The sequence below is a fragment of the Dermacentor albipictus genome, chromosome 1 (genome assembly GCF_038994185.2).
Source record: "Dermacentor albipictus isolate Rhodes 1998 colony chromosome 1, USDA_Dalb.pri_finalv2, whole genome shotgun sequence".
Classification (NCBI taxonomy): domain Eukaryota; kingdom Metazoa; phylum Arthropoda; class Arachnida; order Ixodida; family Ixodidae; genus Dermacentor; species Dermacentor albipictus.
In genome coordinates this window covers 460212564-460239996 of record NC_091821.1, presented here as the reverse complement: position 1 = coordinate 460239996, position 27433 = coordinate 460212564, and the positions used below count along the sequence as shown (strand labels likewise).

The window sequence follows — 27433 nt, the reverse complement described above, 5'->3', positions numbered from 1 at the left end:
ATAGTACTCTTGCAAGAGACGGTCCCTAGGTGTCCGGACCACGAACCCCCATGCGACAAGCGCAACAGATCCTCACGGTAGCACTGAGGCACGATCAGGTGATCGAACTCCACTCCTCTGCGGTCTAGATACTTCCGGTACAGGACCCCACCGCTTTCTGTGCAGGTGTTGTTGGAACAGCGCCCCCATCGCCCGTCGGCCCATAAAGCGGTGAAGGCACTTTTGTGCTACTTAAGGACGACGGGCTTGTGCGACCATCTGTGACTATGAATGAAATTTCTGTAAGCCCACACACGTCAGCGAACTCACCGCAATTTCCTTCTTTCCTTCCCTCCTCTCTTTCCATGTTATCTTTGTTATCCCCTTTCCCATTCCCCCGGTGTAGGGTAGCAAACCGGTCGTTATTCTGGTTAACCTCCCTGCCTTCTCCTTATCTCTTTCCTCCCCCCCTCCACAAAACGAGCATTTTTCTTGGTGATACCTTCCTTGACAATGCAGCGTATGTTTTCTAGGCTACCATCCTTTTTTTGCTCGGCTATCAAAGCCGACCGGCTGACTTTTAGCAACCTGTTAAGTCCGTCTGACGTAGGCGCGATGAGCAAATCTGCAGATTGCTCTTCTAACTTTCCCGTGTCAGGCATTTCCTCTCCAGTATCTGGTGCCTTCAACGCTACGGGCTTAATTTTATTCAGTTCGGACGTGCTCTGAATATCAGCTTGCTGCGCCTCTGACCCTTTCTCATTTATCGACAACGTCGGTCCCGCAACTACCGCCTTTGCAGCGAGCTCCCGAACTTTCGATCTGGTTAAGGCCTGAACGCTAGCCTCACCAAACAAAAGCCCCTTCTCGCGCAGGAGGTGATCGGACCTGTTCGAAAGTAGGTACGGGTACTGGGGGGGGGGCAGCATAGATGACACTGCGGCCTCCGTCTCAAGCGCTCCGAAAGGTCCTTCAATAAGCACTTTTGCTACGGGCAGAGACACGCTATCAGCTTCCACGGCTTGCTTGATCCATGCGCACTCGCCCGTGAGCATATCGGATTCTACGTAGGAGGGGTGAACTACATCCATTGTAGCTGAGGGATCACGAAGCACTCGGCACTCTTTCCCGTTCACGAGGAGGTCTCGCATGTAAGGCTCGAGAAGCTTCATGTTCTCGTCAGTGCTGCATAATGAAAAAAACACGACTGTTGTTGTTGTTTCTGGACACTGCGCCGACAAGTGACCCGGCTTTTGACACGTATAACACACGCGCGCTTGCCTCGTCTCGAACGGCTTTCTGCGTTCGGCTTCGGTTGCCGCCGTCTCCTTACGTTCGGTCGAACTGCTTTCACTCGCATCCGCACTACGTGTGTCCCCCTTTGCTTTCATGGGCGTGAACTTCGGCCTCTCAAAGTTGGAGCCAAATTCACCTTTTTGACCGTCCTTAGCTCCGCGAGCCCGACGCGTCACAAACTCATCGGCAAGCTCAGCGACTCTAGCCACCATACTAACGTCTGGCCTATCCAAGATCCTGTACCGCACGTTCTCAGGTAAGCGACTATAAAACTGTTCCAGCCCGAAACACTGCAGAACTTTCTCGTGGTCACCAAACGCTTTCTCTTCTTTGAGCCACTCCTGCATGTTTGACATAAGCCTGTAGGCAAACTCTGTATATGACTCACTTCTGCCTTTCTCATTTTCCCGAAACTTCCGACGGAACGCCTCCGCTGACAGCCTGTACATTTTAGCATACTCGATATCACTTTGTCAAAATCCTCTGCCTCTTCTCTATTCAAGCGAGCGACTACGTCGGCCGCCTAGCCAGGTAACCAAGTGAGCAAGCGCTGTGGCCACGTTTGCCGAGAGAACCCCTGCTTCTCGCACGTTCGCTCAAAGTTAACCAGGAACAAACCAATGTCCTCTCGAAGCTTAAACGGCCGCATCAGGTCAGTCATTTTTAACAATACTCGTTCTCCTGCACCGTATGTCTGACTTCCATTACGAGCGCGTTCCATCTCTATCTCGAGACGCTTCATGTCCAAAGCGTGTTGACGGTCGCGCTCTTTTTCTTTCTCTTGTTGCTCTCACTCTTTTTCTTTCTCTTGTTGCTCTCGCTCTTGCTGTTCTTTAGGTTCGCGCTCCTGCTTCTCTTTCTGTTCTTTAAGTTCGCGCTCCTGTCTTTTTGCCCTCTCCTCAATGGTCTCAAGGCATTCCGACAGCTCGTCATCCTCAGCTTCTAGCTCAAGAATAGCCCTCAGCAGTTCTGGTTTTCTGAGTTTGTCTGAGACATCCAGACCCAACTCTCTTGCAAGCTCCAGCAATTTCGGTTTGCGCAACGACTTGAAATCCATGGTTGCTCTGAATCCTGCTTTCTCTACTGCCTACTATTGTCTTGCCGCAAACTAACCCGGCAGCAACGACAACCACAATTACCAGCTCTGTTTCTGACACCAAAAAAAGGCTGGCAAAACTCTGAAGAAGAAAGTCCCACACTCACCAAACCTCGCAGCCAAGAATTCAGCGCAGTCGTTCCGCTGCAGGCAACCAGTCATCACACAGGGCTCGGTGCGCTGCTCCCGGATGGTCGTTGAGCTGCTCAGCATACAGTCAACCGCATATCTTCGCTGCTGGCCTCCGTTGTCGCGATCTCACCGCTGGCAGACAGTTGTTGCAACTGGGTCGCAAGCCCCAAGTGTAGCGTTGGCCTGGCGACCTGGGGCACAACTGGAAGCATCCGAAGGTCCTGGCAAAGCATGAGTCGACTGCTAACAGAACCACTTGTTTATTCTAGCATCGCAAGAGAGCGGCCGGTCAGGTCGACCGAAGTGGAGAGACGGGAGAGCACGCTACTCGACGGAAGAATTAGGAGCCTCTCTCTTGGCGTCCGGGGGCAGCTGCTTTTATACTCTCGGAGTTGAGGGCAAGAAGGAACGCCTCGTCACAGGCACACGTGACGGCGCCACGGACACGCTGAGAGACACGTTGAGACGAGTGTAGTGACGCATCCGCCGGGCCGGCGCCAGTGAGACCTCGTCGCTTCACACTTGGGGAGATCCTCTCCCCGGCTGCCGCGCTTTGACAAGCGTGGGCACCAACATGCACACACACACACACACACACGCACACACGAAGACACGTGGCATTGAAACATGCCTGGGCGCGCTTGGCGGGGAGGCGTTGCGGCAGCGCTGAACGGGCCAAAATGTCCGCCGCTTTGAACGAAGCCCCGGCGTCCGTTGCATCCGCGCCGGCTATACCGCGCGTCGTAGGCGAAACGTAACACTGTGAAGAAGCAAAAAGTCATCACTTTACTTCGAACTTCACATGCCTTCCGAACATGGCTGCGACACTTAACTGCGAGGACTTCCGTCTCCTACCCGTTCCACCCATTTCTTTTGCATCCGACAATATTGTGGGCACCATCCGCCGATAGATTGAAGCTCCCTTCCCAGTTCCCCTTCAGGTACGTAACTCGGACGAGTCCCATGCAACCATTTCCCTTGTCGAGAGCAGCAAGAACTAGGAAACGCAGAATTACAGACGCTTTGTCCAGTCAACGGACCTGACTACCGCCCGCCCGCCGCACCTGAGTTATACTGACGTTCAACTGTTCGTCCTCGTTATCTGAATTCCGCGGAATGGCGTACATGCGATGTCGGGCTGAGCTGCTTCTGTTGTGGACGAGTTGGACACTTTCCCGGTATTGCCGCAGCGCTTGGAACTCGCAGCCTTGGTCGAGCCATCGAAACATCCAACGTCCAGGTGATAGAGCCAGAGTGCCCATAAACAATGGCGACGACAACGCTCTGTCACCATCTCCAGCATCATGAAGCCGCTCCCCTTCGTTATCCCGAGAACTGCGTCCCTCAATTCTGCATCGTCGCTCTCCTTCTTCCTCATACTCCCGCCGCCCATCGAAAAACTGACGGGCGCAGCTCAGACGCTTGAGCCTGCAACGACGACGTGACCCGACATTCCTCTGCTCACACTACCTGAACATCACAACCTCATCAACGCAGACGTGGATGGCACATCTGTCATCGCACTCTTTAACACCGGCGCCCACATATCGGTCGCAAACTCAAACCTCCGCATTGATCTGGAGAAAGTTCTTACCCCTGCGTCGATGGCTAGAGTCCACGTAGCCGATGGTGCGACTCTTGCTGTTGCTGGGTTGTGTAGCGCCCGTGTTACTGTTGCTGGACGCAACAGTTCAGTTTTGGTTTACGTTTTAGATGCGATCCACATGCGATGAGATGCCACATGCGATCATAGGACTTGACTTTCTCTCGGAACATTCGGCTCTTATTAACTGCTCTGCTGGGGGGATCGAGCTTGCCTCACCTCACGGCGTTGAGTCTTCTCATCTTGCACCGAGTCGGCTGTGTTCCGCCGATTACATTCGTCTACCACATCTAGCCGTGACGTACATAAACGTCTGTCCTGATCCTCCTGTCGCCGACGGTAATTACGTCGTGTTTCCCAACGCTACCGTTCACAGAATGGCATGTTCCCGCATTCGGTCACCAGTATAAAGAGCAATGCCGCATGTCTCCCTATTATGAATTTCGGACTATGTCCTCAAATGATACCCCAGGGCATCCCTCTTGCAACCCAGCTCCAGCCTCCGACTATCATATGTCCGTGTTAACTAAGCCTTCTGCACCGCCTCCGGCTGTTATTGAGTCGAGCTCCACGATGTTGGATAACATAACGAAAATGATCGCCACTGACCTTCCGGCCGAATACTTACGCGTGATTCGGAGCCTACTCATGTCCTCCTAGGACATTTGTGATCTCAGTGACCAAGCACTGGCCATACAACAGTTGTCAAGTATCGGATTCACCCCAGTGATGCCAAACCCACGCACCGACGTACTTATCGTGTTTCCTCCACTGAGCGCCAAGTTGGCGCCAAGCTGGCACTTTTGTATCGACTACCGGAATTTTAACCAAGTAACAAAATATGACGAGTACCCTTACCTCGGATAGATAATGCCCTTGACTGTCTCAGTAGTTCCAAGTATTTTTCTTCGTTAGACCTTCGTTCCGATCATTGGCAGATTGCAGTTGATGACATGAATTATGAAAAAACGGCCTTTATTACACCTGATCGGCTACATGTGTTTAAGCTGATTCAATTCGGGCTATTCAATGCTCCCGCCACATCCACTCGGATGATGGACGCGCTCCTTCACGGCTTAAAGTGGTCAATCTGCTTGTGCTACCTCGATGATGTCATTGTCTTTCCTCCGACTTTTGACACACACTGCGAGCGTCTCTCGACAGTTCCTTCAGTGTTCTGCAAGGCGAGACTTCAGCTTCATTCGACGAAATGTCACTTAGGCCTTCTGGCAACTTACTGTGCTTGGGCACCTCGTCGACTCTTCCGGTGTTCGTCCCGATCCCGAGAAAGTTCGCACAGTCAGCAATTTTCTGGTGCCCACCTGCGCAACCAACGTTCGAAGTTTTCTAGGCCTTTGCTGCTACTTCCGCAGATTCATGCGAAATTTCGCTGACATCGCACGCCCTCTAACGGAACTTCTTAAGAAAGACACGACTTTGTTCTGGGGTTCCGACAAAGCTAGTCCATTTGCTGAGCTGACGACGGGTTTCATGCCACCACCAGTTCTCGGCCCTTGTGACGTGTCCGCCCCAACGGAAATTCGCACCAACGGCAGTGGCCACGGTATCGGCTCTGTTCTGGCACTACGACAGCACGGTTGCGACCGTGTTATTGAGTACGCTAGCCGTCTCCTCTTACCAGCCGAACGCAATTACTGGGTCACCGAACGCGAATGCCTCGCCCTCGTTAGAGCGAGCAGTGAGTGAATTTCGCCCCAACCTCCACCGACGGCCTTTCACGGTTGTCAACGATCACCATGCCCTGTGCTTGACATCGTCATTAAAAGATCCGGTTCGACATCCCGGTCGGTAGGCTCTACGGCTCTAAGAGTACTCATGTAAAGTGGTGTCTAAGGCTCCATGAGAACGCTGATTGCTTGTCACGTCATCCAGTTGACCCGCCTAACCAGCCTGAGACCGGCGAATGAACTTGCGTCCTCGTGCTTACCGCGTTTGGTGACATAACCTATGAGCAACGACGCGAGCCTTACCTGAGAGACATCATTCTCTGCCGGGCGGACCTGCCAACCTCCCCTCTTCGCGTATGTTTGTGCTGCAAGATGGCATATTGTGCCGGTAAAACATGCACCCTGATGGCCCTGATACGTTACAGGTCGTTACCAAGCAAATGCGTGAGACTGTGCCAGCCCAGTTGCATGGTGTCCCAACCGCTTGTCATCTGGGAGTCTCAAAGACATATGACAGTGTTCGGCGTTGTTTCTTCTGGCCCGGCATTTACCGTTCCATTTGATATTACGTCCCGTTCTGTGAATCTTGACAGCACCGCAAAAAAACCGCAGCTCCACCAGGTGGCTGTCTTCAGCCCATTCATATACCATGTTCGCTATTCTTTCGAGTTGGTCTTTATCTTCTTGCCCTTTTCCTCTGTCGATTAGTGGGAACAAGCGGATAGCAGTTGCTACGGATTACACCACCCGGTACGCGCCCACGCGGGCTCTCGACGTCGCTGACTTCCTTCTCGACACAGTGATACTTCAGCATGGCACTTCCCTAGAACTCCTTACCCACCGGGGCCGCCACTTTCTCTCACAGGTTGTCCAGGACTTCTTGCACACCTGAACTACAAAGCACAAGTTTACAACGATGTATCAACCTCAGATCAACGGCCCCATAGGGTGGCTCAATAAAACTATGACAGAACTGCTCGCTCTATACGCCTCCATTGACCACCATGACTGGGATGCCGCTCTGCCGTTCATCACATTCGCCTACAATACGTCCTGCCATGATTCTATTGGTTTCTCTTCATTTTTTCTCTTGTATGGATGCGGCCCTATTCTACCGTATGACATGATCATCCGAGCCGTTCTCGATACAACTTCAGAATATGCCCGAGAGGCCATATCTAGAGCGACCGATGCAAGTGCGATTGCACGCCTGCGTCCACCCACTTCCCAAGAAAAGCAATGATGCATATATGATCCTCGTGTCCCCGATACCCTCTTTAACCCTGGTGACATCGTTCTTCTTTGGAAACCAGCACTGCGAGTCGGTCTCTGTGAGAAGCTGATTTCACCCTACTCAGGCCCTACTCACATTTGTCATGTCACAAATGTGACCTACGAGTTACAACCTCTCGATACCTCCACACCGCGATCGTCCGGTGATATTGTTTACGTCGCTCGACTGTAGCGATATCACTCAAACCTACCAAGCACTGAGACAGCGCCTTCGCCGCCGGTGTGATCCTATGAGGCTCTGCAGGAGCGAATGATGATCAGAGGACTGACGAAGAGGCCGATCGCCGATAGTCATGCGCACGGGCTCCATCTTGTATGCCTGTCTTCTGCCCGTTGCATATATCGTGTAAATATATTGTCAAGCCTCTTTTCTCCCGGTAACAATATTATTTGGAGTATGGTTATCTTGAAGAAGAATGTCTTGATATGTTTTGGGAAATAGCGGATTGCGTCGAAAGTTTATGCTTCTCGCTTAAATGATGCACGTTACTGCGTTACGTTAAGAATATTAGTTTGATATGCTTGAGTAGCGAAGGCACAAATATTGTGGCTGCTGCGATGCAGTCGTAGCAGCCCAGTGCCAAATCAAACACACCAAGATGACGCAGCGCAATATAAAATAATCATTTTTAAAGAACTTTCTTGTTTTCTTGATAGCCTGTAATAGCCTCATCTACATTCATGCTTTTGGCAGGAATGTTAGAATGCTCTCCACAAAAATTGCCTAGCGTTCTCACCTTTATTTTTGTGAGTTCTGCAATGTTCATGGCAACACGTGCAACATCATAATTCAGTGGTGTTAGCGTTCGCAATATATGTATGCCTGCGTGGCCGATTGGGTTACTGGCATCCCATGTGAAAGTGAATGGCAGGCATGAAACCTCTGAAAACATTCATATGCTTGTTTCGTTATCGTCAGCGTGCAGATGTCATAGTTATAATCAACGACGTTTTACCAAGGCATCGACGAGTGCTTTGTAGCATTCCGCTCCAAGTATCTAGAAATTCTCTGCAGCAGCCATCTCGGCACGATTTCGCGTGCAGATACTTGCGATACCGAATTGGAACCAGGTGCATTAATTTTAATTTTGTTTGATTTATTCGTTCTTTAAGTGCCCGGAAGCATTGCATAAGGGAGAGGGGGCGACAAACATGTCTGGAAATTAATTTTGAACGAAGGTAGCGTGTTGTACAAGAATATCAACCTCGAATTTATTGGGCACCATGGTTTTTCACCATTCGGTCCGCACAGATGGGAGAAATTATATTTGAAGCACAGCAATCTGAACAAAAACTAGGTCCCAATAACGAGGTATCCGCTTACAACAGAAATGATTGGGTACTTGAACGTGTTCGTCTTGTAACGCAATTCGTTTATGCTTAATTGCCGGCATGCCATACTCAGTTTATATGTTGGCACGGCGATGAAATGTATCTTCGTTCTGACCAGAAAGATATCCTATAGCTTTATTATTGGAAGCCACGAATTAGCAAGTACTGCGCCGCGACGGAGGAATTTGTTTTCACAACAGTGTTCATGTTAGCGTGACAAATATGTTCTGACAACTGCTGCACGAAGGGCTCTCTGCTGTTATTCCGCATGGTACTAGCTTCACAGGAACTTCAGCAGCTTCAAGTTAATATATGCTGCTCATTTCTCAGCCTTTAGTTGTTGGTGGTGTTCACGGACAGTTCATCCAGGCAAGTATAAGCAGCTGTTAAAAAATATATATTATCCGAGCGGCGAGGTAGCAGCTGTCTTGCATTCATAAAAATGGCAAAGCAAAGCAGGTCACTCACTGCATCATGAGTAGCACCTGCCGTACGTACCACAGTATAAATATAAAGCAGTAGCTGTCCATGAACAGCCATCTAATCGGACGGCCACACGGAGTGAGCAAGTACCATGGCGTTGGTTCAAAACATTTTGTTGGCTCTCCTGAACGTCGTTACAGTTGTAGTCTTTTTTGAATTACCAGATGCGGTGCTATATAACACGTTGATTTTGGAAAAAGAATATGACTATATAATAGGTGAGTGTTGAACAAATATCAAATTGAGTTGACAGACTGGGCTGGCTAAGCTTACGGACGTTTCGTCTAAGGAACAGGGCAAAGATTGCGACGTTATGGTATAACATCAAGAAAGGTATTTTTACGTGCTACAGAGGTTATATTTACTCCCTAGAGATTATATTGTACCCTAGATGACGCGGCCGGACTGTGTAAACATTTGGGTGAACGTTTTCAGGTAACCTTTGGCCAATAATGAACAAACGACTTATCATTTACTTATTCACATTATGAGTTCCTTATATTCCTATTTTACAGGGTTGAACAACCTGTAAAATATAGTTTTAATTGGTTCATTCACGATTCTTGTATCACCTTCATAGCGCTATCAGATCTTGCCGATGTATGTAAAAAGTTACGGCCAAATAAACTTATATGTCTGCTGTTTTTAACACCAGCCATGTGTGAGAGGACAACGTTGTTTTTAGCATTTTATCACGGAACTTGTCACGCACCTTGGTTACTTAGCGGCTTTGAGGCTGTGTTCAAAGCACGAAGTTGCGTGATCAAATTCCGGCATTGGCGGCCGTATTTCAATGAGGGCCAAATGCAGAAACGCCTGCGCACCGTGCATCGTGTACGTGTTAGAGGACGCCAGGCCGACTAAATCAATCCGGAGTCCCCCACTACGGCGTGCCTCATAATCAGACCTGAGTCCGGCACTTAATTTTTTTTAATGTATTGCAAGAGTCCTCTTCCAGCGAGTTTGCTACAGCGAACCAAGTTGCTCTCTGCAACTTATCGTGTCGAAGTGCTGTTTTAGTTTTGTCGCAACCCTTGAATTTAAAGTCAACACCGTCATTTGCCCTTCATTGATAGTTTCAATACCAGTTGCGTAGACACGGGTTAATATGGTTACGGAAGGATAAAAGAAGAGAAAGGAAGAAGATCGCGAGACCCTGGCAGCTGAGTGTTGTTGCTGGTCAGCCATCTTAACTACATTGACTCTGCTTGTATACATATTTGAAATACAGTCTGTCTATACTTCCAAAATCGCCATAACATGTTGGTGGGAGGTACTGGGTACCACGGCTGGAAACGGAAATCCGCAGTGGACGTGGCAGCCACCATGAATGACGGTGAACACGCGGGATCAACGTCGTTGCCACCTCCAACGTCAGCGTCGCCAGCTACATCGCTGTGACCTTCGGTTGTGGTTGTGCTACCCAAGAATTCTGGAACTTTCTGCGGGACCGATGGCGCCGACGTTGAAAGGTGGGTGGCTATGTACGAACGCGTCAGTGGAATCAACAGATGGTACCCTACGCTTATGCTAGCTAGCCTGTTATTCTAACTACAAGGCACGGCAAAGATGTGGTACGAAAACAACGAAGAGGAGCTAACTATCTGGGACCAATGCAAAGTGAAGTTGACAGAGTTGTTTGGCAAACCAGCCGGCCGCAAAATTACAGCAAAGCAGGAACTGACCTCCCGTGCCCAATCCCCAACGGAGGCCTGTGTCTCGTATATCCAGGACGTGTTCACGCTTTGTCGTAAAGCCGATCACGACATGACAGAAGCTGAGATGGTCGGGCACGTGCTGAAGGGAATTGCTGACGACATCTTTAAACTGCTCATGTGCAAAAGCTGCCGTACAGTTGACGCTATCATCAAAAAGTGCCTACAATTTGAGCAGGCCAAAAGCCGACGCGTCCTGCAACCATTCACCAGACTTTCCAATACTGCCGCAACATCGACGTGTAAGGATCAACCCGCAGGCGTCGCTATCACAGGATGTGGTGCGAATCGTTCTAAATGAACTGGATGCGATGGCGCCCACAGCTTTCCGTTCGCGTAGCTCTACGATATACCTTTTCCAGTGCCCCTCGTACAAGCCATCGTTCGCCTGGAACTTGAAAAGACTCGTTTACATTCCGTCTGTGCTATCGCCACTCCCAGAGTCAACGAACGCCCTTCTACTATATTCGCTCCACCCCGACGTTTGTGTCCGCATTAGCGCAACCCGACTGAGTTAAAAACTGCAGGCGACCAGCCGATATGTTTCGCCGGTCACCGCGTTGGTCATGTCGCCCAATACTGTCGCAACCCGTGGCGCTCAATATCTCGCACGCTGACCAAGCTGAACCATTTTGATGAAAATTCCCGCACTATTTCGCCCACCACCGAGTGTAACAGCGCCGACAACGCTGCTAGGAATACGTGATACAGTCGCTCACCATCGCCGCGCCGACACCAGTCTCTTTCACCGCAAACACGTCGCTCATCTTCCCGTTCGCCGCAACCACGTCGCCTTTCGTCCCCTGTGGCTTTTGGTCGCACCCGTTCGGAAAAGTAAGAAATGCAGCCCTCGGAGTTGGTGCTGCATTGCCCTCTACTTCAGCAAATCCTCTGTCTGCGCCCAAAAAGAGAAGTGTAACGGCGTTAAAATAGACGGCGAACCTGTCTAAGCAGTCATCGACACTGGAGCCTATACGTATCTGAGATGAATGCTAGCCTACGTAAAAGGTCCTCAGCCCACCAGTTGCCCGAGCGCTTCATGTGACCGGCGGCGGCGTGCCGGTTGTTCTAGGAATGTGTATTGCGGATTTCACTATATAGCCGGCTGCCCTACTTATGTTCCCTTTGCTGTGATTGACAACGGCCCTCAGAACCCTCCAATAATTCTGGTCTTATCGACTTTGCAACCGGCGTTCTTCAGCTGGAGCTGCCTCAACTCGCCCATGCTCCAAGCACCGCCCCACCACGCTTGTGCTCGGTTCAGATGTGCATCTGTCACCCGAGGCAGACACCTATGTCCCTTTGACCGCACAGCCACAACTTGCTGTCGCTGATTATGTGCTTCACCCTACCGTAGACCTGCTTTTGATCAGGAACGTTGCTGTTCCGCATACGCTCATCACAGTTACGAATAACGACGCCATTCTACTGCTTCTAAATTTCGGCCTATCCAAGCGAAGCGATGGATGCGAGTAGGCTTACGAAATGTGTTAGTTCACAGCTGGAAAACAACGTACGCGTCATAAGCATAATGTACGTTAATGATATTTGCAATGCAAATAAATCCTCGTTTTCTTTGGTGCATACAAGGAACCAGGTGCAAGTACGACAGGGTTTTCTAGCGATGGCTTCTTTTCGGATGCCACTTGTATCACCCACTGCTCACGGCCGGGTGAGCATGTTGATAACGCGGGCGGAGCGTCGCTGTAAATACCGTTGAAGGGCGAGAAGGAATGGCATTGAAAGAAGCGCAGCTAGAACATTGCGGCGTTGAACTTACGTAAACATAGAGATAGCCACACGCCAATTCGTCACACAGAGATAAACTCGCTTATGTAAGGATAACGCTTAGTGCCACCTGGAGCGGCTTCAAACTACACAACCGTAAAGTTACTGCGCAGACCGGTAGACGGCGCTAAAAGCTGACGAAAATGAAATAACGGGCCCTGTATTTTGCACTTGTAGTACAGCGAGGTCACGACAGAGCATCACACAAAACTTTCATACACATACTATGCACAGCAGAGCAGTGTGGAGCACTTTCTCATATACTATACAGACCACATAAACCACCATAGGCGGAAAGTTCCCATTTTACCGGGGGGGGGCGGTGGAGTGGGGGGGGGTGCTGCGATTCAAGCAGCTTTCGAGGAAACTTCGTGCGACCTCGAAAGATTGTTCACTGAAGTCTCGCCCTTATCTGAGTTCTTACAAGACCTCACAGTAGGATTCTCTCGGGGGTGTAATCTTCAATCGTGTAATTGTCTTGTACTTCGCTCTCGCTATAGACGGGTACAAATTTAGAAAAAAAGCGGCATTTGCTCCTCTAGGGCGGATGCACACGAACATCCACCAATGAGCGCGCACTGTGGGCTGACGTCATCAGCCGGAAGGCCGGTGACACCGCCGACGGAGAAGATGGCCTCCCGCGCGTCGAACTGGACGAAGTCGCTTCAGCTGTGTGCGTCAGCTCCTCGTCAGTGAATTCCCGAACTGTTCGTGATGGTGTATCATGCCGGAAATATTACTGCGAGCTTGCGATGCACCATTTGTGCCACGTGCGTTTATTCTGAGCCGTGATCCGGCGAAGAAACATTGCAGCGAGCATCGCTGACGCTGCGCTACGCTTTGCCTTAAAACAGGATCTCGCGGCGACACACCGCTACAAACAAACAGCCTGCGTATTTGCTTTATGTTTTTTTTTTGTCTCAGAGTGAAGTTACGACGACGAAAGGTCACCAAAGTCTGGTGCCTACTGTTGCGGCGGCTGTGTTTGTCTACTGTGTGGCTGCGTTGTTCGTCGGACGGGGTGAAGTGATGGATCGAAACCATTCTCAGGAGACAGGAGAAAAGCGTGCGCGCATAAAACAAACCTACGAGTGTCTCAACGGAAAATATTTGCGAAAGCAGCCTGTAACGAAAAGATTTGTTGCCGCTAACTTAGCGCGAACGATTGTTGTTAGCGGTTAGGTAGTAGAGCGTCTAGCGGTGATGTTCGAGCATTGCGTAGCACTGTCGATTGATTGCTGTCCGCTAGTGCTCAAGGCACGCGCAAGCTGTAGATTGCGTGCCGCAACACGAGCGCACATAATGTGTGCTGCCAGCTCTCGATATGCTTTCCCGGAGCACAGCTTCTAGCTGCTTTTCGATTCTCGCGATATGTTGCTATTAAAGTTCCCTAAGATAGTCAAAAGTTCCGAAACGGTGAAAAAAAAACACATGACAAGGTAGGCACAGCAGCTTGCGAGCACGGTCATAATATCTCTACCCGCGTCTATTTGTAAATGTGTCTTTGTGTGTTTTCTTGCATTTGTCTATTTCTTTATTTCCCCCCATTTTTTTTAATTGGAGATTTTCTTAGTTTTGGCGTTTGTGTGTGAATAAGTGGCAGCGTCTATGCGTGTTTATGCTTACTCTGATTTCTGTCCTTTTATTTCATATTAGCATTTGTTTTTGCAAGTTTTCTTTCACCAAAGTCTTTCTAAACGTCGTCATTAACCCATATCATTCAAAGCCCCAACTCCTTAAAGAGCAAGGCTGACATCTTCCATCTCAATAAAGCCTTTCTCACTGGTCTAACTTGTCAATCTGCCTGCTCATTGCCTTTTCTGTCCTTGCTTTCTGTGTTGTTGCCGCAATGTGATTAACCAACTTGCACAAAACAAATTTGCATGAGATACGAAAACAGAAAGGATTACAGATACAAGTGTCAGATGTGTTGCAGAGTAACTTTGACTCTTACTCCTGTTCATGTTTATGCATCAGTGCACATGAAAGGGCACCACACTCTGAAGCAGCACCTTGCTATGTTGTTGCGTTTTTCATGCTTCCAGTTTTAGTAAACATATGCTGGCACAAAGTTTCAGAACGAATAGCATTGTACAGTGGAGTGCCATTTCCTGTCTGACGCGTTCATCGTTACAAAGGCATTTTTCTGGGAATGGAGTGCGGCAAAATAGTGCACTGAGAGCTTTTGCAACTTTCACCATTTATTACTTCCCCAATGTCATTGTTTGGACCTGGCCGTAGCTATGCCGACGGCTTGTGAATCAAAAAAATTGCCTCACTAATACACATTCAACTTTCCTCAGAATTTTTAGTGCAAACAATGATAGCTCAGCTATTCCAGTGAATAATTGTGTTTTCATTCCGGCAACTTGCCAAGTGAGATAAAAAAATTAAACAATGCCTATGGCATGACTGCAATTTGAAGTACAAAACGCTAACGGTGCCTTTAAAGCATGCCTCCGAGTACTGTTATTTCACCAAGGGGCCCATCAAGCTCAACGGTGGTTGCCCAAATGAGTTTTCTTGGCCTCAGTAAGCTAATGATGTTTGAAAATTGTTTTCTTACTCGCATTACTCACCTAAGCCAGATAACCGAAGTAAACAATGCAACGCCATGAATATATTTTGGCATCCGAGCTGCCTACCGTGGCTGTCCATTTCGCGTTCACTGCTACTGTTTCACCAACAGTGGCTACATCATGACTGCGCATTGATGTGCAGACTGGTAACAGTGGCTTTGAAGCAGGCCTTCGAGTACGGCTAATAGCTACATGAATTGGGATTTTGGGCCTCAATAAGCTAATGATGTTTGATAATTCTTCCCTTATTCACATTACTTGCCTGAGTCAGATAACCCAAATAAACAATTCCACCAAACAACCAAACTGCCGCATGAATGTGCTTTGGTATGCAGGCTGCTAAGAGTGGCGGTCAATTTTGCGTTGACTAGTGATTTTTGCGTCAAGCTGTACATTGGCTGCCTGAGTGAACATTTTGGGCCCCACATAGTTATTCAGCGTTAATAATTGTATTTCCATTCAGATTTTCCACCATTTAAGCATGTTTCCATGCCAGTACCTAAATTGAGCACGACCTGTGCAGGACGTTGCTTTTTTCCAGAATTGCCCTTCCATTTAAATGGAATATGCCACCACATGAACTGCGTATTTATTTGAGATGTCACGGGAAGGTGACTGGCTGCTGCGAACCCACCGGCAAAATTTTGGTAGCCCTAATAAGGGCTGTCCATTCGTTAATAAGGAGCTGTTATGCTTCATCGAGTGGCTCAATTTCAGACAGCTCGACGTCGGAGACGCTTTCTTCAGTGTCACCTTCACACAGTTGGATGATGATGGGTTGGATGTGGTCCATCCGAGACATATCAAGCCCGAACTTTGCCTCCAGGTCCATCACGTAGTGAATGCTCTTCCTCCAGTCTTCCGCCGTTATGTGCTTGATTTTTTTCACTCAAAACGACATCGACCGCGGACAGCTTGAAGTCTCTGTTGTCCGCAGCGATTCCATTTTTCACCTTTGATCACCCTTCACGAGCTTGATAAGATTAAATTGGCAATGGTACGGTGGAAGCGTGAGTACAGTGCAACCGACCGTTTCAGCTGCATTGTCTTCGACGTAGCTCAGAAACTGTGATTTTAGAGGTTACGAACTCAAGCAGCTGCCTTTTCATCATCGTTTCACTGCAGGAGATGTTTTTTGCTTTTGAGCGACTCCTGTATTTTCTCCTGCTTCCAAGCATCATCGGCAATTTTTCTTCTTGTCGGGTATGGTAAGGTACACTGTCTAAAACACTGAGGCTAACAGCTGGCAGCTTTTGCAGAACAATAAACCGCCCATCGAAGCGATTGCCGCCCATTTGCTCGTGGTAGTCCACTGTCATTTAGCCTACGAATATATCCAAGTAGCCATCGACGAAGCCAACCTCGATGCCGATGTGCGTCACAATCAAGCGCTGGCCTTTTCCAGATGTTTGCTTCAGACCCATAGACAGGCTATTTGCTGAGCGTACAGGCGTCCACGCTTCCGCACCAGGGCATCTGTCCACATGATCGACCGCGTGTGTCCCGCCGTCACCCATGTCTCGTCCACGAGGAAGATCTTTCCGTCTTCCGCTCGGTAGCGCTCCACATCACGACGGTAGCGCTTCCGCCATTCAGCGATGCCATCCCTGTTGATAAGCAGTGAATTGTGGCTCCTATTCTCGTGCTTGAATGCGATCTCGACAAGCAGACGACGCACAGTACACGGCTTCAGTGATGGGAGATCGAGATGCGTCGAGAACTCGTCAGTTACCTTCTCGACCATCGGTATCTCGTTGTGGCGAAAGAAATCGTGCACACATGACCTCAGCGTGCACAAAGTGAGCTGTCATACTTCGTGCTGCGTCTTTACTCCGCATTTTCTGGGCGCTTTCGCGAGGGCGTTGACAGCTTCGCACCCGAAATACGCGAGGCATTGACCTCCCACCTCACCTTGAACACTCTGATTTCGCTAACACCGGGCATGTTGATGACAAACTTGTTCGCGTCCTCCACGCTGTGTTCAGGCTCCCTGCTAGGCCAATATTTGTAGCAGTGGAGGATGATGCTGCCTGCATCGTTGTTCAGGATGTGGCCACTCTTGGTCCTCTTGTCGAGGCTCCTTGGTGGACAAGGCTCGTTCTGCAATAGAGGATCGCATTCCGATTCCGCCAGGCTGGGCTCCATAGGGGAGAAAACTCGCGCGGAATGCATTCCGCGAATTGGCGAGATTGCAGGCTTGCAAAAAAAATGTGAAAAAAAATCAGGCCTACCACATTCTTGAAAATAAGTTTGTGCAAACACAAAGGGAAAAAAATATAAGTTATATGCTATTTAAAACCAATAATAATTATTTAAAACGATGAAGAGAAGCATTTTTGTAATTTTCCTGTCTCGATCGTCTTCTTGCCCAAGATTTGTAATGGTTGCGATAAATGCACTGTTTCTTTAAGTACTTGTACTGGAGCCACTCATTCATTTTATGCCCGGAAAGCGAGTAGTAAATGTGCCGTATACATGTAAACCAGCGCAAATGTCCTGCCGAGCTGCTCTTTCAACTTTTGTTCCTTTCAAAAAAGCTAAAGAGCAGACAGACAATGGGCAGAGTTGTAGAAGGGCCGGTATTATTTTCCTCTCGCAATTCGGCATGTTATGTAGCATTCCAATCAAGACAGCTTTACCGAACCAGTCATCAAATACAACATACTTTATTTATACCGAGAAGTACGCGCTTTAGAAGCACGAATTTTGAGCGGGACTATCTTAGTCACGGAGGCAATCAGCGGTCGCGCTTCCGTTATCTAGGCTGGGCCTCCCCTTTTTTCTAAACTTGTACCCACTATAGCATTTGGATGCTATAGCGCAAAGCTATTCCAAACTTTTCTGTTCCAATTCAGCAATCAGCCATCCGCGATTGGTCAAAAACAGTTTTGGACCAGCACCTCTTCACGTGTCTGTCACACGACGTCACGAGAAGCGCGATAGTTCTGCATCTACACGCTGATTATGTGTGATTTGAAAGATGGCTGCCGTCGATCGCTAAAACACTGGCTTCTCGCACGTGCCAGAGAGGATTGGTTTATTTGCATATAATAAAGCTTTTTGCGCAGCCTTGTAACGTTTTCGAGCACTTTCGGCATGTTTACGACCTCGTTCTTACAACTATTCTTTGATGATGATCCGTTTTAGCATCATTCTTAAGCTTCCGTTGCGTGACGCCGCGATTTTCGACCAGCCTCCGCAAGCTAAGTAAAGGAAAGCAGGCCAATCGCCAACGCCGGCACCACCCTCTTCACCCGGTTATAGATTTTCAGAGCAGTGGCTCAGCCCCATCTACTCCCTCTCCACTTGAACGTGCTCCTCGCCTCTCGTCAGCCAATTAAATAAGACAGGCCGCTCAGGGTAGGCAATGTTATTAGTTTTTACAAGCAAACAAAAGTGACCTCCTATGAATGAGGAGAGCCTTTGATTGGTCTGATGAGACAACCCTGCGTGTTACCGTCAGATGCTTGCGTCGGCGGTTACGCAAATTTGAAGTCAGGAGATAGAAATAAAAAATATTGGAATAGCTTTAGGTTATAGCGCCCCTGCTTCGTGGTTTTGGAGAAACTGCAGCCACTCTGTGCCTTTTTTATTTTTCTGTGAGTCCTAGTATACGCGCTACTGTGCATGACCGCTGTTGATTCTGATTTCGAGTGAATCCGGCTTGACCTCATTTCGGTTACTGATTGAATTATATAGGGTGCCCCATCTATCATGCACCAAGACTTAATAAAGGAACAACTGCGTTACTTGAACGCCTGGTGGATATTGTTTCCAGCGTAGTGGAGTAACCTGCAGTAATTCTTTCGTTACTGAGATTTATTTCGACAATTGCAAATAATTATCTAATCGAGAAGTACTGTCCTCATTATTAAAGTGTAAATGAGAGATTTGTAGGCACCCCCAAGCACCCTCAAATGACATCTAGCTGCTTTTCTTCTGAGACTGCAGATGCGGCGTATCAGGCATTCATCACCTGTTTTAAACACGTATACCATAATCATTTCCCCGAGAAAACTGTAAAAAAGTCCACTAAAAGTCGTAAGCCATGGATAAATTGACATTGACTTCGAATGAATAAAAAGAAAAGACAGTTATACAAGAAATTTATGAGGATCAAGTCCCTTGCAGATTTAGGCAACTTTAAACAATACCGCAATAAAGTAACGTCTTTTCTCAAAAACGAAAAAAGAAAGTTTCTGCACAATGAGTTTGACAGAGAGTTCTGTGATGGTAGCGCACAAGTTTGGAAAAAGGTTAATAAATTATTAAACAGAGCACAGTCTACGTCAGGAGTTACAGAGTTTTGGTTTGAAGGTGAACGTATTGAGGGTGTAGCACTTGGAGAGAAATTTTATACGTTTTTCAAAGATAATATAAATACCGGTCTGAGTTCAGATTTCGCTTGCAACACTACGCGACGGAATAGCAATAGCACATTTTCGGAACCTAGGGATGACACTGAAGTGTGCAGTATTTTTACTTCCTTTGAGAACAACTGGTCTTCTGATATAGATGGCGTTCAAATCCCACCTGTAAAATTTGTCCTCACTCTAATAGCGTCAGTATTAACTTCTATTTATAACCTTGCCTTATCAAGCGGGTCCGTTCCTAAGCAGAAGCAGAAATCTGAGGTAATAGTTTTATATAAAAGTGGTGACAAAAATAGTATGTCAAGTTACCGATCGATTTCCATTTTACCGGTTTTTTCGAAAGGTGTGGAGAAAATTATTGAAAAACAGTTTATAAAATTTTGCAATATGTTTAATTTTTTATCAACAGCTCAACATAGATTTTTGCGAGGTAAATCTACCGAATCAACATTATTCTCTCAAAAAGAAATTATTCTTAACGCTTTTGAAAACAAAGAATTGTACATCGGCATCTTCACACATTTCTCGAATGCTTTCAATCACAAAAAATTAGACCTTTATGGCATACGTCGCACTCCACTTGACCTACTGAGATCATGCCTACGTCATCGTGCACAATGCGTTAAAATTGGGCCACATATATCTAAATTTCAATCTATGACTGCTGGTGTCCCACAGGGTAGTATTTTAGGACTTTTCATTTTATATATAAATGACATTGTTTTGACTGGTAGCCAGCCGAAATTTGTAATTTATGCTGACTGGTCAAGGTTATTTTTCACAGGTAGTTCCATACAATCTCTGGTTTCTGTTATTAACAATGCTCTTGATAAACTTAATGATTGGTCTGAAGCAAACTCATTACTCATAAACACAAAAAAACACTAAAGCGGTTCTGTTCAGTACAAAACAGTTTCCCACCGAACCAGATATACTTATATACATTAGGCAATTCACATGTACAGTTTGTATACACCGTCAAGATTTTGGGAGTAATCTTTAGCAAGACCATGAGCTGGGACACTGAAGTTCAGTTCATTCCGAGTGAACTCGCAAAGTACACCGGAATTCTTGCAAAATTTCGGCCGTTTCTGCCCGGTACTACCACTACACAAACATTATCAAAATATTTATGCTTCAGAAGCAAGCTGTACGCTACAAGGCAAACGTAGACTACCTTTCTCACACTCAGGAACTGTTTACTCATTACCAAATTTTGCCGATTAATATCGTGTACGAATATTACTTAGCACTAAAATATATGTGTTGTATCCAAAATAACCAGCTTAGTTTTCTTGAATTACCCTGCCTTAGTCAAAATATTTCAGAACACAACTTTCGCAAGAATGAAATTTGGCACATTCCCTTCACCTCTACAGTGCTCGGGCAACAGATGCTCCGACACAGCCTGCCCACTGTTTTAAATAAATTATTGTCAAGGGGTATAAGTCCTGAAACATGTTCACTGGTTCACATGAGAAGTTCATTAATTCATTAATATCTTCTTTTTGAAAGCCGCGTTGATTTGTTTTTTTTTCTCCACTTGCTGCGATGTATCCTGTGTAATTTTATCTTGCTGCGATGAATTTTCTGTGTTTGTTATTTTACTATTATGCTATGTTTTTCTCCTTATGCTTTGTTCACAAACTCTTGTATATACGAGATGTATATTCCCTTGTTAAGTAGCCATAACATTACTATGTCTTTTACACTTAGCGTTTTCGCTGCATGCCTTGTACAGGGGGGTTCAGGCGTCCCTCAAGTTATTTTGTTCACCTTTTTTCCCGGGCCTACCCGCATCGTTAATTTTATGGCGATGTAAGTAAACTCGACAATGACTTTGACTTTGACTTTGCTTTCAGCGACGTACTTATTGAGTGAAATTTCTTCAGATTGGCAAACGAACCTCACGAAATAATAAAAATACTATGTGACTGTAATCCCACCCACATCATAAAGCAGCATCTTCAATTAAGCTGATTGAAAGCAACTGCATTGCCTATCCCAAATATGAAGAGAGCGCATCACCTTGCTAATGGTGCGGAAGGAGCACCAACAGCAGGTTTGGAGGATTTGCAGCTATTCATCCCTTTCTACGTCACACGTATTATCCGTCTCTCAAGGCCCACTGGTCACATTGATAACAAAATCTCCCTGATAACGCGGCAGAAGCACCGCTTTGACCACGTACGAAAACCGAAAAGCAGTACAACAGGCATAGCATGTTTGAAAATCCCGGCTTTGCTCGCGTGTCATCGAGGGAGTGCACGCACAGCTATATTTCACGTCAGGGACTTGCTTCAAACCAAAGCCAAATTAAATTGACCGTTTAAGTTTTCATGAGTGTATACGCGCTGCCAAAACAGGTTCATGACATAATATAAAAACGAAATAAGCAGATGAAACCGATGCATTCAAGAAAGTAAATAACTATTTCTAAATGAACAGAAATGGCAATCGGGACGCTGCACGAAAAACAAACTAAAGAAATACATCTGATTACAGTGTGCCCTTATTATCTATGAATACGTAAGCGCCATGGAACACCGGCTACTGCCTAGAGCACGTGTTCGAATAGGCCTACATCTGCGGCTATACGGAGTACTGAGTACGCTTTATCGCGTCATCAGTGCCTTTTTTGATCACTCACGCTAGAATTCTACGGCAGACATCCGTTATCCTTGCCCTGAACTAATATGAAACCCGTCTCGATCATGTAAGCTTGATATTTCAGATAACTCCAAGGAAAGAAATCGAGTTGGGAGAGGTCAGGTAACCTAGCCGGCCAATTTAAAGGCCTGTGCCTTCCAATCTATTGTGTATGAATGGTCTCACCGAGCCCGTTTCGTGCTCGGCTGCTGCTGCGTGCTGGTGCTCCGTCTTGCTGATACCACAAAACTGGAAGACGTGAAAGCGGGACTTCCCTGAAAAACTCATCCACTACTCCTTCAGGGAGAAGAACAAGTTATGGCTGGTACAGGCCTTCATCTTGAGTCGTATCTCTTACTCAACCCCATTCCTTAACGTAAAAAATTAGAAGGAAACACGTTAGACGTAATAATAAGGAAATGCACGAAACGGGCACTGGGACTACCAATTTCGACCTAAACCGAGGCATTAGAGGCAATGGGGATGCATAACATGACAGAGGTTAGCAGAAGCGACGAGGACTGCACACCGCGAACGCCCGAGTCTAGTGGATACAGGACAGCAGATTCTAAACTGGTGGGATTACAAGCGAACACAGGAACCAAATACCAGACATTCCGCGTAGAGTCCAAAATGAGCAAAACCCTTACAGTCACACATATATCTAACAACATGCACCCACAACACGGTCAGGAAAGACGCCAGCACTGAACCAAAAACATGGCGACAAAGCTAAGCAGAATGCCAGCCGAGATGGTTGCTGTCACAGACGCCGTCGTTGGCGGAGACGGAAGCTCCGTCTCAGTGCTAGTCGACGAGTCCAGAGTAGAACAGGGCGCGATATATACAAGAGGAGTAGACGCCACGGAAGCGGGGGAAGCGGCTATCACCCTAGCGTGCGTTAGTACGGACGCTACGGTGATCATTAGCGACAGCAGATCGGCAGTAACAAATTTCTGCAAAGATAAAATATCAGACCACGCGTCCGTCATAATATTGAAAGCCTACATAGACAGAGGGATCACCCTAACCTGGTGCCCCGCTCACTCCAACATACCAGAATACGAAGCCGCCAACGCCTTCGCCAGAGCGCGGGGTGATGGCCTCAACCTAACATTAAGGTTGACATGCTCACGACCTACCACGAGGTCATAGAGCACTACAGATTAGGGCGCCAGAAATATCCAATCCCGGATAGGTCCCTCACGTCCCACCAGGTCCGCACTTGCACTGTGAGGGACGGTTCCCCCCCCCCCCACCCATTTAGACACTAGTGTGGATGCTCCGGCTACTTGAGAACTTAGATCCTTTGCAGAGTTTTCTGTTCCCTCAGCCGATATTGCTGCAAGGTCCGGCAGCCTGTGGACTACCTCTGATTGATCTTTACTTGCTGGAGTTGAGGCATCGCAGTGTAGCCCAGTTGTGGTCATATCCCTGTTACCTTTCACTGCGTGCTCTGCCTCGGTCACGTTCATAATGCGCACCGTTGAATCCTCGTCATCGGCTGTTCCCGTCACTGAGGCGTTAGCACGGATGCACTCAGGGTCGACGTGACCAAAATGCAGGCGGTGTACCATGGCAGTGCAAGCACTGCATAGGCCGACCTGGTGCAACCAACAGGGCTGGTTCACCGGCGACGCGAATCTGGTATGGCAGGTCGTCAAGTTTGAGACTACTCTTGAGCTTCAGGAGCCCAGTCCAGGTTGTCAAACCTCTCTTGTTCCCTCTCTACCACACGCCAACACCACCGAGTAACCTCGGTCACTTTGCCAAACGCCGCCAACGTGCGCACGTCGTCGTCTGCCACATAGTGTAGCAACCAATGAAGCCGGAGCCTCACCTGCTGCTCCTGCGGGTCGATGTCGAGACAGCGTCGCCCCTTGTCCTGAAATTCTTTCAATCCAGCCAACCGCTTCGTCGCGTCTGGGCTGTTCAATGTCACAGCCCACACGTGGATGATATGGTAGGCGCCGAAATCCACAACGTTGGGGAGCAGCCGTTCCTTGTCCAAAGCATCCCGGAAATCTTTGACGCTGAAAGGCCGCGCTCGAACATCTCCGTGGAAGAACACATGTGTTCAGAAGAGCACGTCCTGTTGGCAAATGCGGCAAAATATTCTCAAAATCCTTATCGACTTCAGCTACAATCTTGTTACCGCGGACCGGGTGAGGGGCTGAAACCGCTCGTAGAGAGCCCGACATTCCGCGTCCGCTCACTTCGGTGGCTGAAGAGGAAGTCTCCACACACACTGCTCGAGCTGCCGATATGCATATCCCTTGGAACCTTCTCATATAGCCATGATGTTTCGGCCTGTATTGTAGTGCCAGTGAGTGTCTCTCTCATATACATCATTCAGCAATAAATTTTGACAGAATACTTTTTTGAGTATAGTCACCTGACAGGCATGGCAAATCGACACATACATGTTAATACAAAACCACACTTTATTCAATGCTTTTCACTAGCGACTTTCAATTATCAACACTGTCGCGACGGCGACCTAAGCCGTTCTCTTCGAAGTCGTAGCGCATGACGCTTGAAGAACCGCTGACGTTTACGTATTGCATTCTGTTGAGATCTTTTCAGCATTTTCTCGCCTAATTTCATACATAAATGGCAAAAAATCTGCTATCCGTGGCATGCAAAGCAGGTACGTGCGAGCCGGCGCGCGGTGTGCCGGCGGCTGCCAGCGACCGGACTAGAGGCTGGGCGCATAGTTCAGGAATGAATCTGACCGGAACGCTGGAACTTCCGCTTTCGAGGAAGCCTTCGAAATCATGTGTTACCTTCCTGCCCACACACCAAAAGTATTCGGCTACGTCAAGGACGTCGTTCGCTGCTGCACACTGAGCAGCAGTGTACGATTTGTAACGATATAGTGACTGTTGGAAAAGCAGACTGTTGTAAGTGCTAGCATAGGAGGTTATGATAGATGTTTCTCGCCATGATCTCAGGGTACTACTGCATACAAGAAGCAAACATTACTCACCGCGATTAGGGTGACTGGCCCCGCTCACTATTGACGATGTCAAAAGGCTAACTGCTGGTGAATGTTGTTATAGCTCCAGAAGAGTTGCGGCAACTGAGATTGTTGCTGTATAGTCTATTGGGCTACAGCCATTATAGCCATAGCGTAAATACAGTGTCTAAAGCGTAACCGTGACAAGTGACCGGGAAGGATGAAGGATAGGTCCGACCACGGAGTATGCCATCTCTCTCCGAGCGCCTCCACAGCAAAGCTGTATCTGCGCCGTGCTAGCCGTGCTTTCTGCTAGAGAAAGCTTGGTTTCGCTTCGTACCGACGTTCGAGTTCGAAAGTGCCTCGCAGGTTTCTCGAATCTCAGCACTCGACACAGTGCACAACGCTGCCGTCGCCATGTGTGTAGCATTAGCTTGGTATCCCGTTCACGTCTGGGCGCATCCGTTTGCGCCTTACCCTTGCGCCTTTCATTAGGCTTTTCGCACATTGTAGCTTCAAGTGTCCCTCTACATGTTATTTTCTAGAGTGTCTTCTTTTCTTCAGAGATGCCGTCACTCGTATGTGCAAACCTGCCACGCGGAAGTCAACTATTTGTAAAAGCTTTTTTTCAAATTTTTTTCTTGATACTTCTTGTTTGTACGTTTGCTTTTGCCCCGCCTTTTAGGAAATACGTCTTCTATTATTGGTAGTTGCTTCCTGTCTCTCAGTGTACTGCGCCCTACATGGTGCATCACGGAGAAGCCGCCACTGGCGGGTAGACCCGCAGACGAACCAATATACAAGTGATCCTGGATATACAGCTGTATATCTGGTTGCATGGTGCACTCAAGCGCCCCCTTGGTCTGGCAGCAGCATTTGTGTTTCATCTGCGGATTTGAAGGCGTCGGTTGCGGTGGTGATGCGCTCACACCACCCGGCTACCTGCCGACGGCGCCAGTAAATGTACTCTGCTTTCACTTGCAAGACGTCGGGGATGGCGCTTCAAGACGATCACAAATGCATACATTTGACATAACTTTACGTTCTCCTTATCGCTATTTCCCGCATCAAAACGAGCAAGGCTGGCAGAAATCTGCGGAGTCTAGGCCGCGGTGCCTGAGTACGGCGCTGTCTCGCTGTGCGTCGGTAGCCGGATGCTGCATCGAGCTGAACTATTCTCGTATCGCCACTCCCGTTCGAGCTAGAGGTTTGACACTGGAGTCGCTTGTCACGAAAGATTTAGATCTCAGGTTATGCTATTCAGCATTACTTTCCGCCGAAAAGAAGTTATTGTAGCCGATGTACCCGTCATCGGTGGCGGCGATGCAAGACATGCATACTAAAAGAGAAACATTCCTCCCATGTTGATTGCCCTTACAGGTCACGACATCTGAAGTCAGTGTAAATGAAGAACTCGCCCGCCTGATGGAGTAAGGCGTCTAGTCCCTCTTTTCTGGCTCCCCTTTTTTTAAGAGTGCAGTTATATTTAGAGGAAATGAAAGTACTAATGCAGAGAAAGCTACATTTATTGGTTAATTAGGGGCTAAATAGCAATGACTAATCTTTAGTTTGTTGCCTATTTAGCGGCGGTATCAAAACGCTCACAGTGTTCCTCGCTGCACTCCAAATAGCAAAGATCAAAGGCAGTCTCGATTTGCAGACGAAGGCGGCCATCTGACTTGTACCGAACGCTTTACAATCGTGTATGACTAACCGCCCAGGAATTTTATGAGTCTCATGAAAGGGCTCAACGTGTCCGCAAAGTTGCCATTGTGATGAAAACAGGTTGCATCGCTTCACAAACAAACAAACTTCCAAAAGCTTCAGTTAACTAGTATTCGCGAAGAATTCCTTAAGCAAGTACTCAAACGCATTATATAGCTTTTATCAGCTATGTTTCCCACTGTCTCAAGAGAACTCTATGCTACACCGAATATAAATTTGGTGAAAGTCGGGGCCATGTTAAGTTCTGTCTTGAACTGCTCTTATTCACCGTGGATTTAGTCTTTGTTAATTTCACGTGACCAACGCGCATGTTACTGATTGTATGCAGTAACAATGCAAGATTGTTCTCACTTGCTGCTTTAGTTGGTGCAGGCTCCGCAGGGTGCGCCCTCGCCAACCGCCTCACTGCCGATGGCACAACCAGCGTGCTGCTCCTCGAAGCGGGAGGACTGGAGGATGCCGCTGTGCAGGTTCCCTTCTTCTCGGCTCTTTTGCAGCGCACCGATCTTGACTGGGACTACACTAGCGAACCGCAGCATAACGCCAGCTTATCCACAGACGATCAGGTGAGTTCTTCTCAATTGGTCCGTGTGTAAATAGAATGAGAAAGAGAAGGAGGCTGTTTTTTTTTATGCAGAAGAGCGCTTTTTTCTTCGTTCCTTGACAGCATTAGGAGATATATTTTCTTACACCCGGCCCTTCCTGACCGCATGACACTCGTCTTGTGGAAAGTGTCAAAGACC

The 27433-nt window shown here is 47.8% G+C and overlaps 2 protein-coding genes across 3 annotated transcripts in view; one reads left to right on the top strand and one right to left on the bottom strand.

Annotated features, from left to right (window-relative positions):
- LOC135902852 (streptococcal hemagglutinin-like) overlaps window positions 1-11521 on the bottom strand; it is a 121021-nt gene extending 109500 nt beyond the window's left edge. Inside the window, exon 1 of one of the 2 annotated variants that reach the window (XM_070532422.1) lies at window positions 11337-11521. The gene's annotated coding sequence lies outside the window, so the exon portion shown is untranslated. The remainder of the gene's footprint in view (window positions 1-11336) is intronic. The other variant, XM_065433126.2, reaches the window with a different exon arrangement.
- LOC135902826 (glucose dehydrogenase [FAD, quinone]-like) overlaps window positions 8987-27433 on the top strand; it is an 82991-nt gene continuing 64544 nt past the window's right edge. Inside the window, exons 1-2 of the mRNA XM_070531382.1 lie at window positions 8987-9120; window positions 27054-27256. Of these exons, the coding sequence (XP_070387483.1) occupies window positions 8994-9120; window positions 27054-27256 (330 nt within the window). The 5' untranslated portion in view covers window positions 8987-8993. The remainder of the gene's footprint in view (window positions 9121-27053; window positions 27257-27433) is intronic.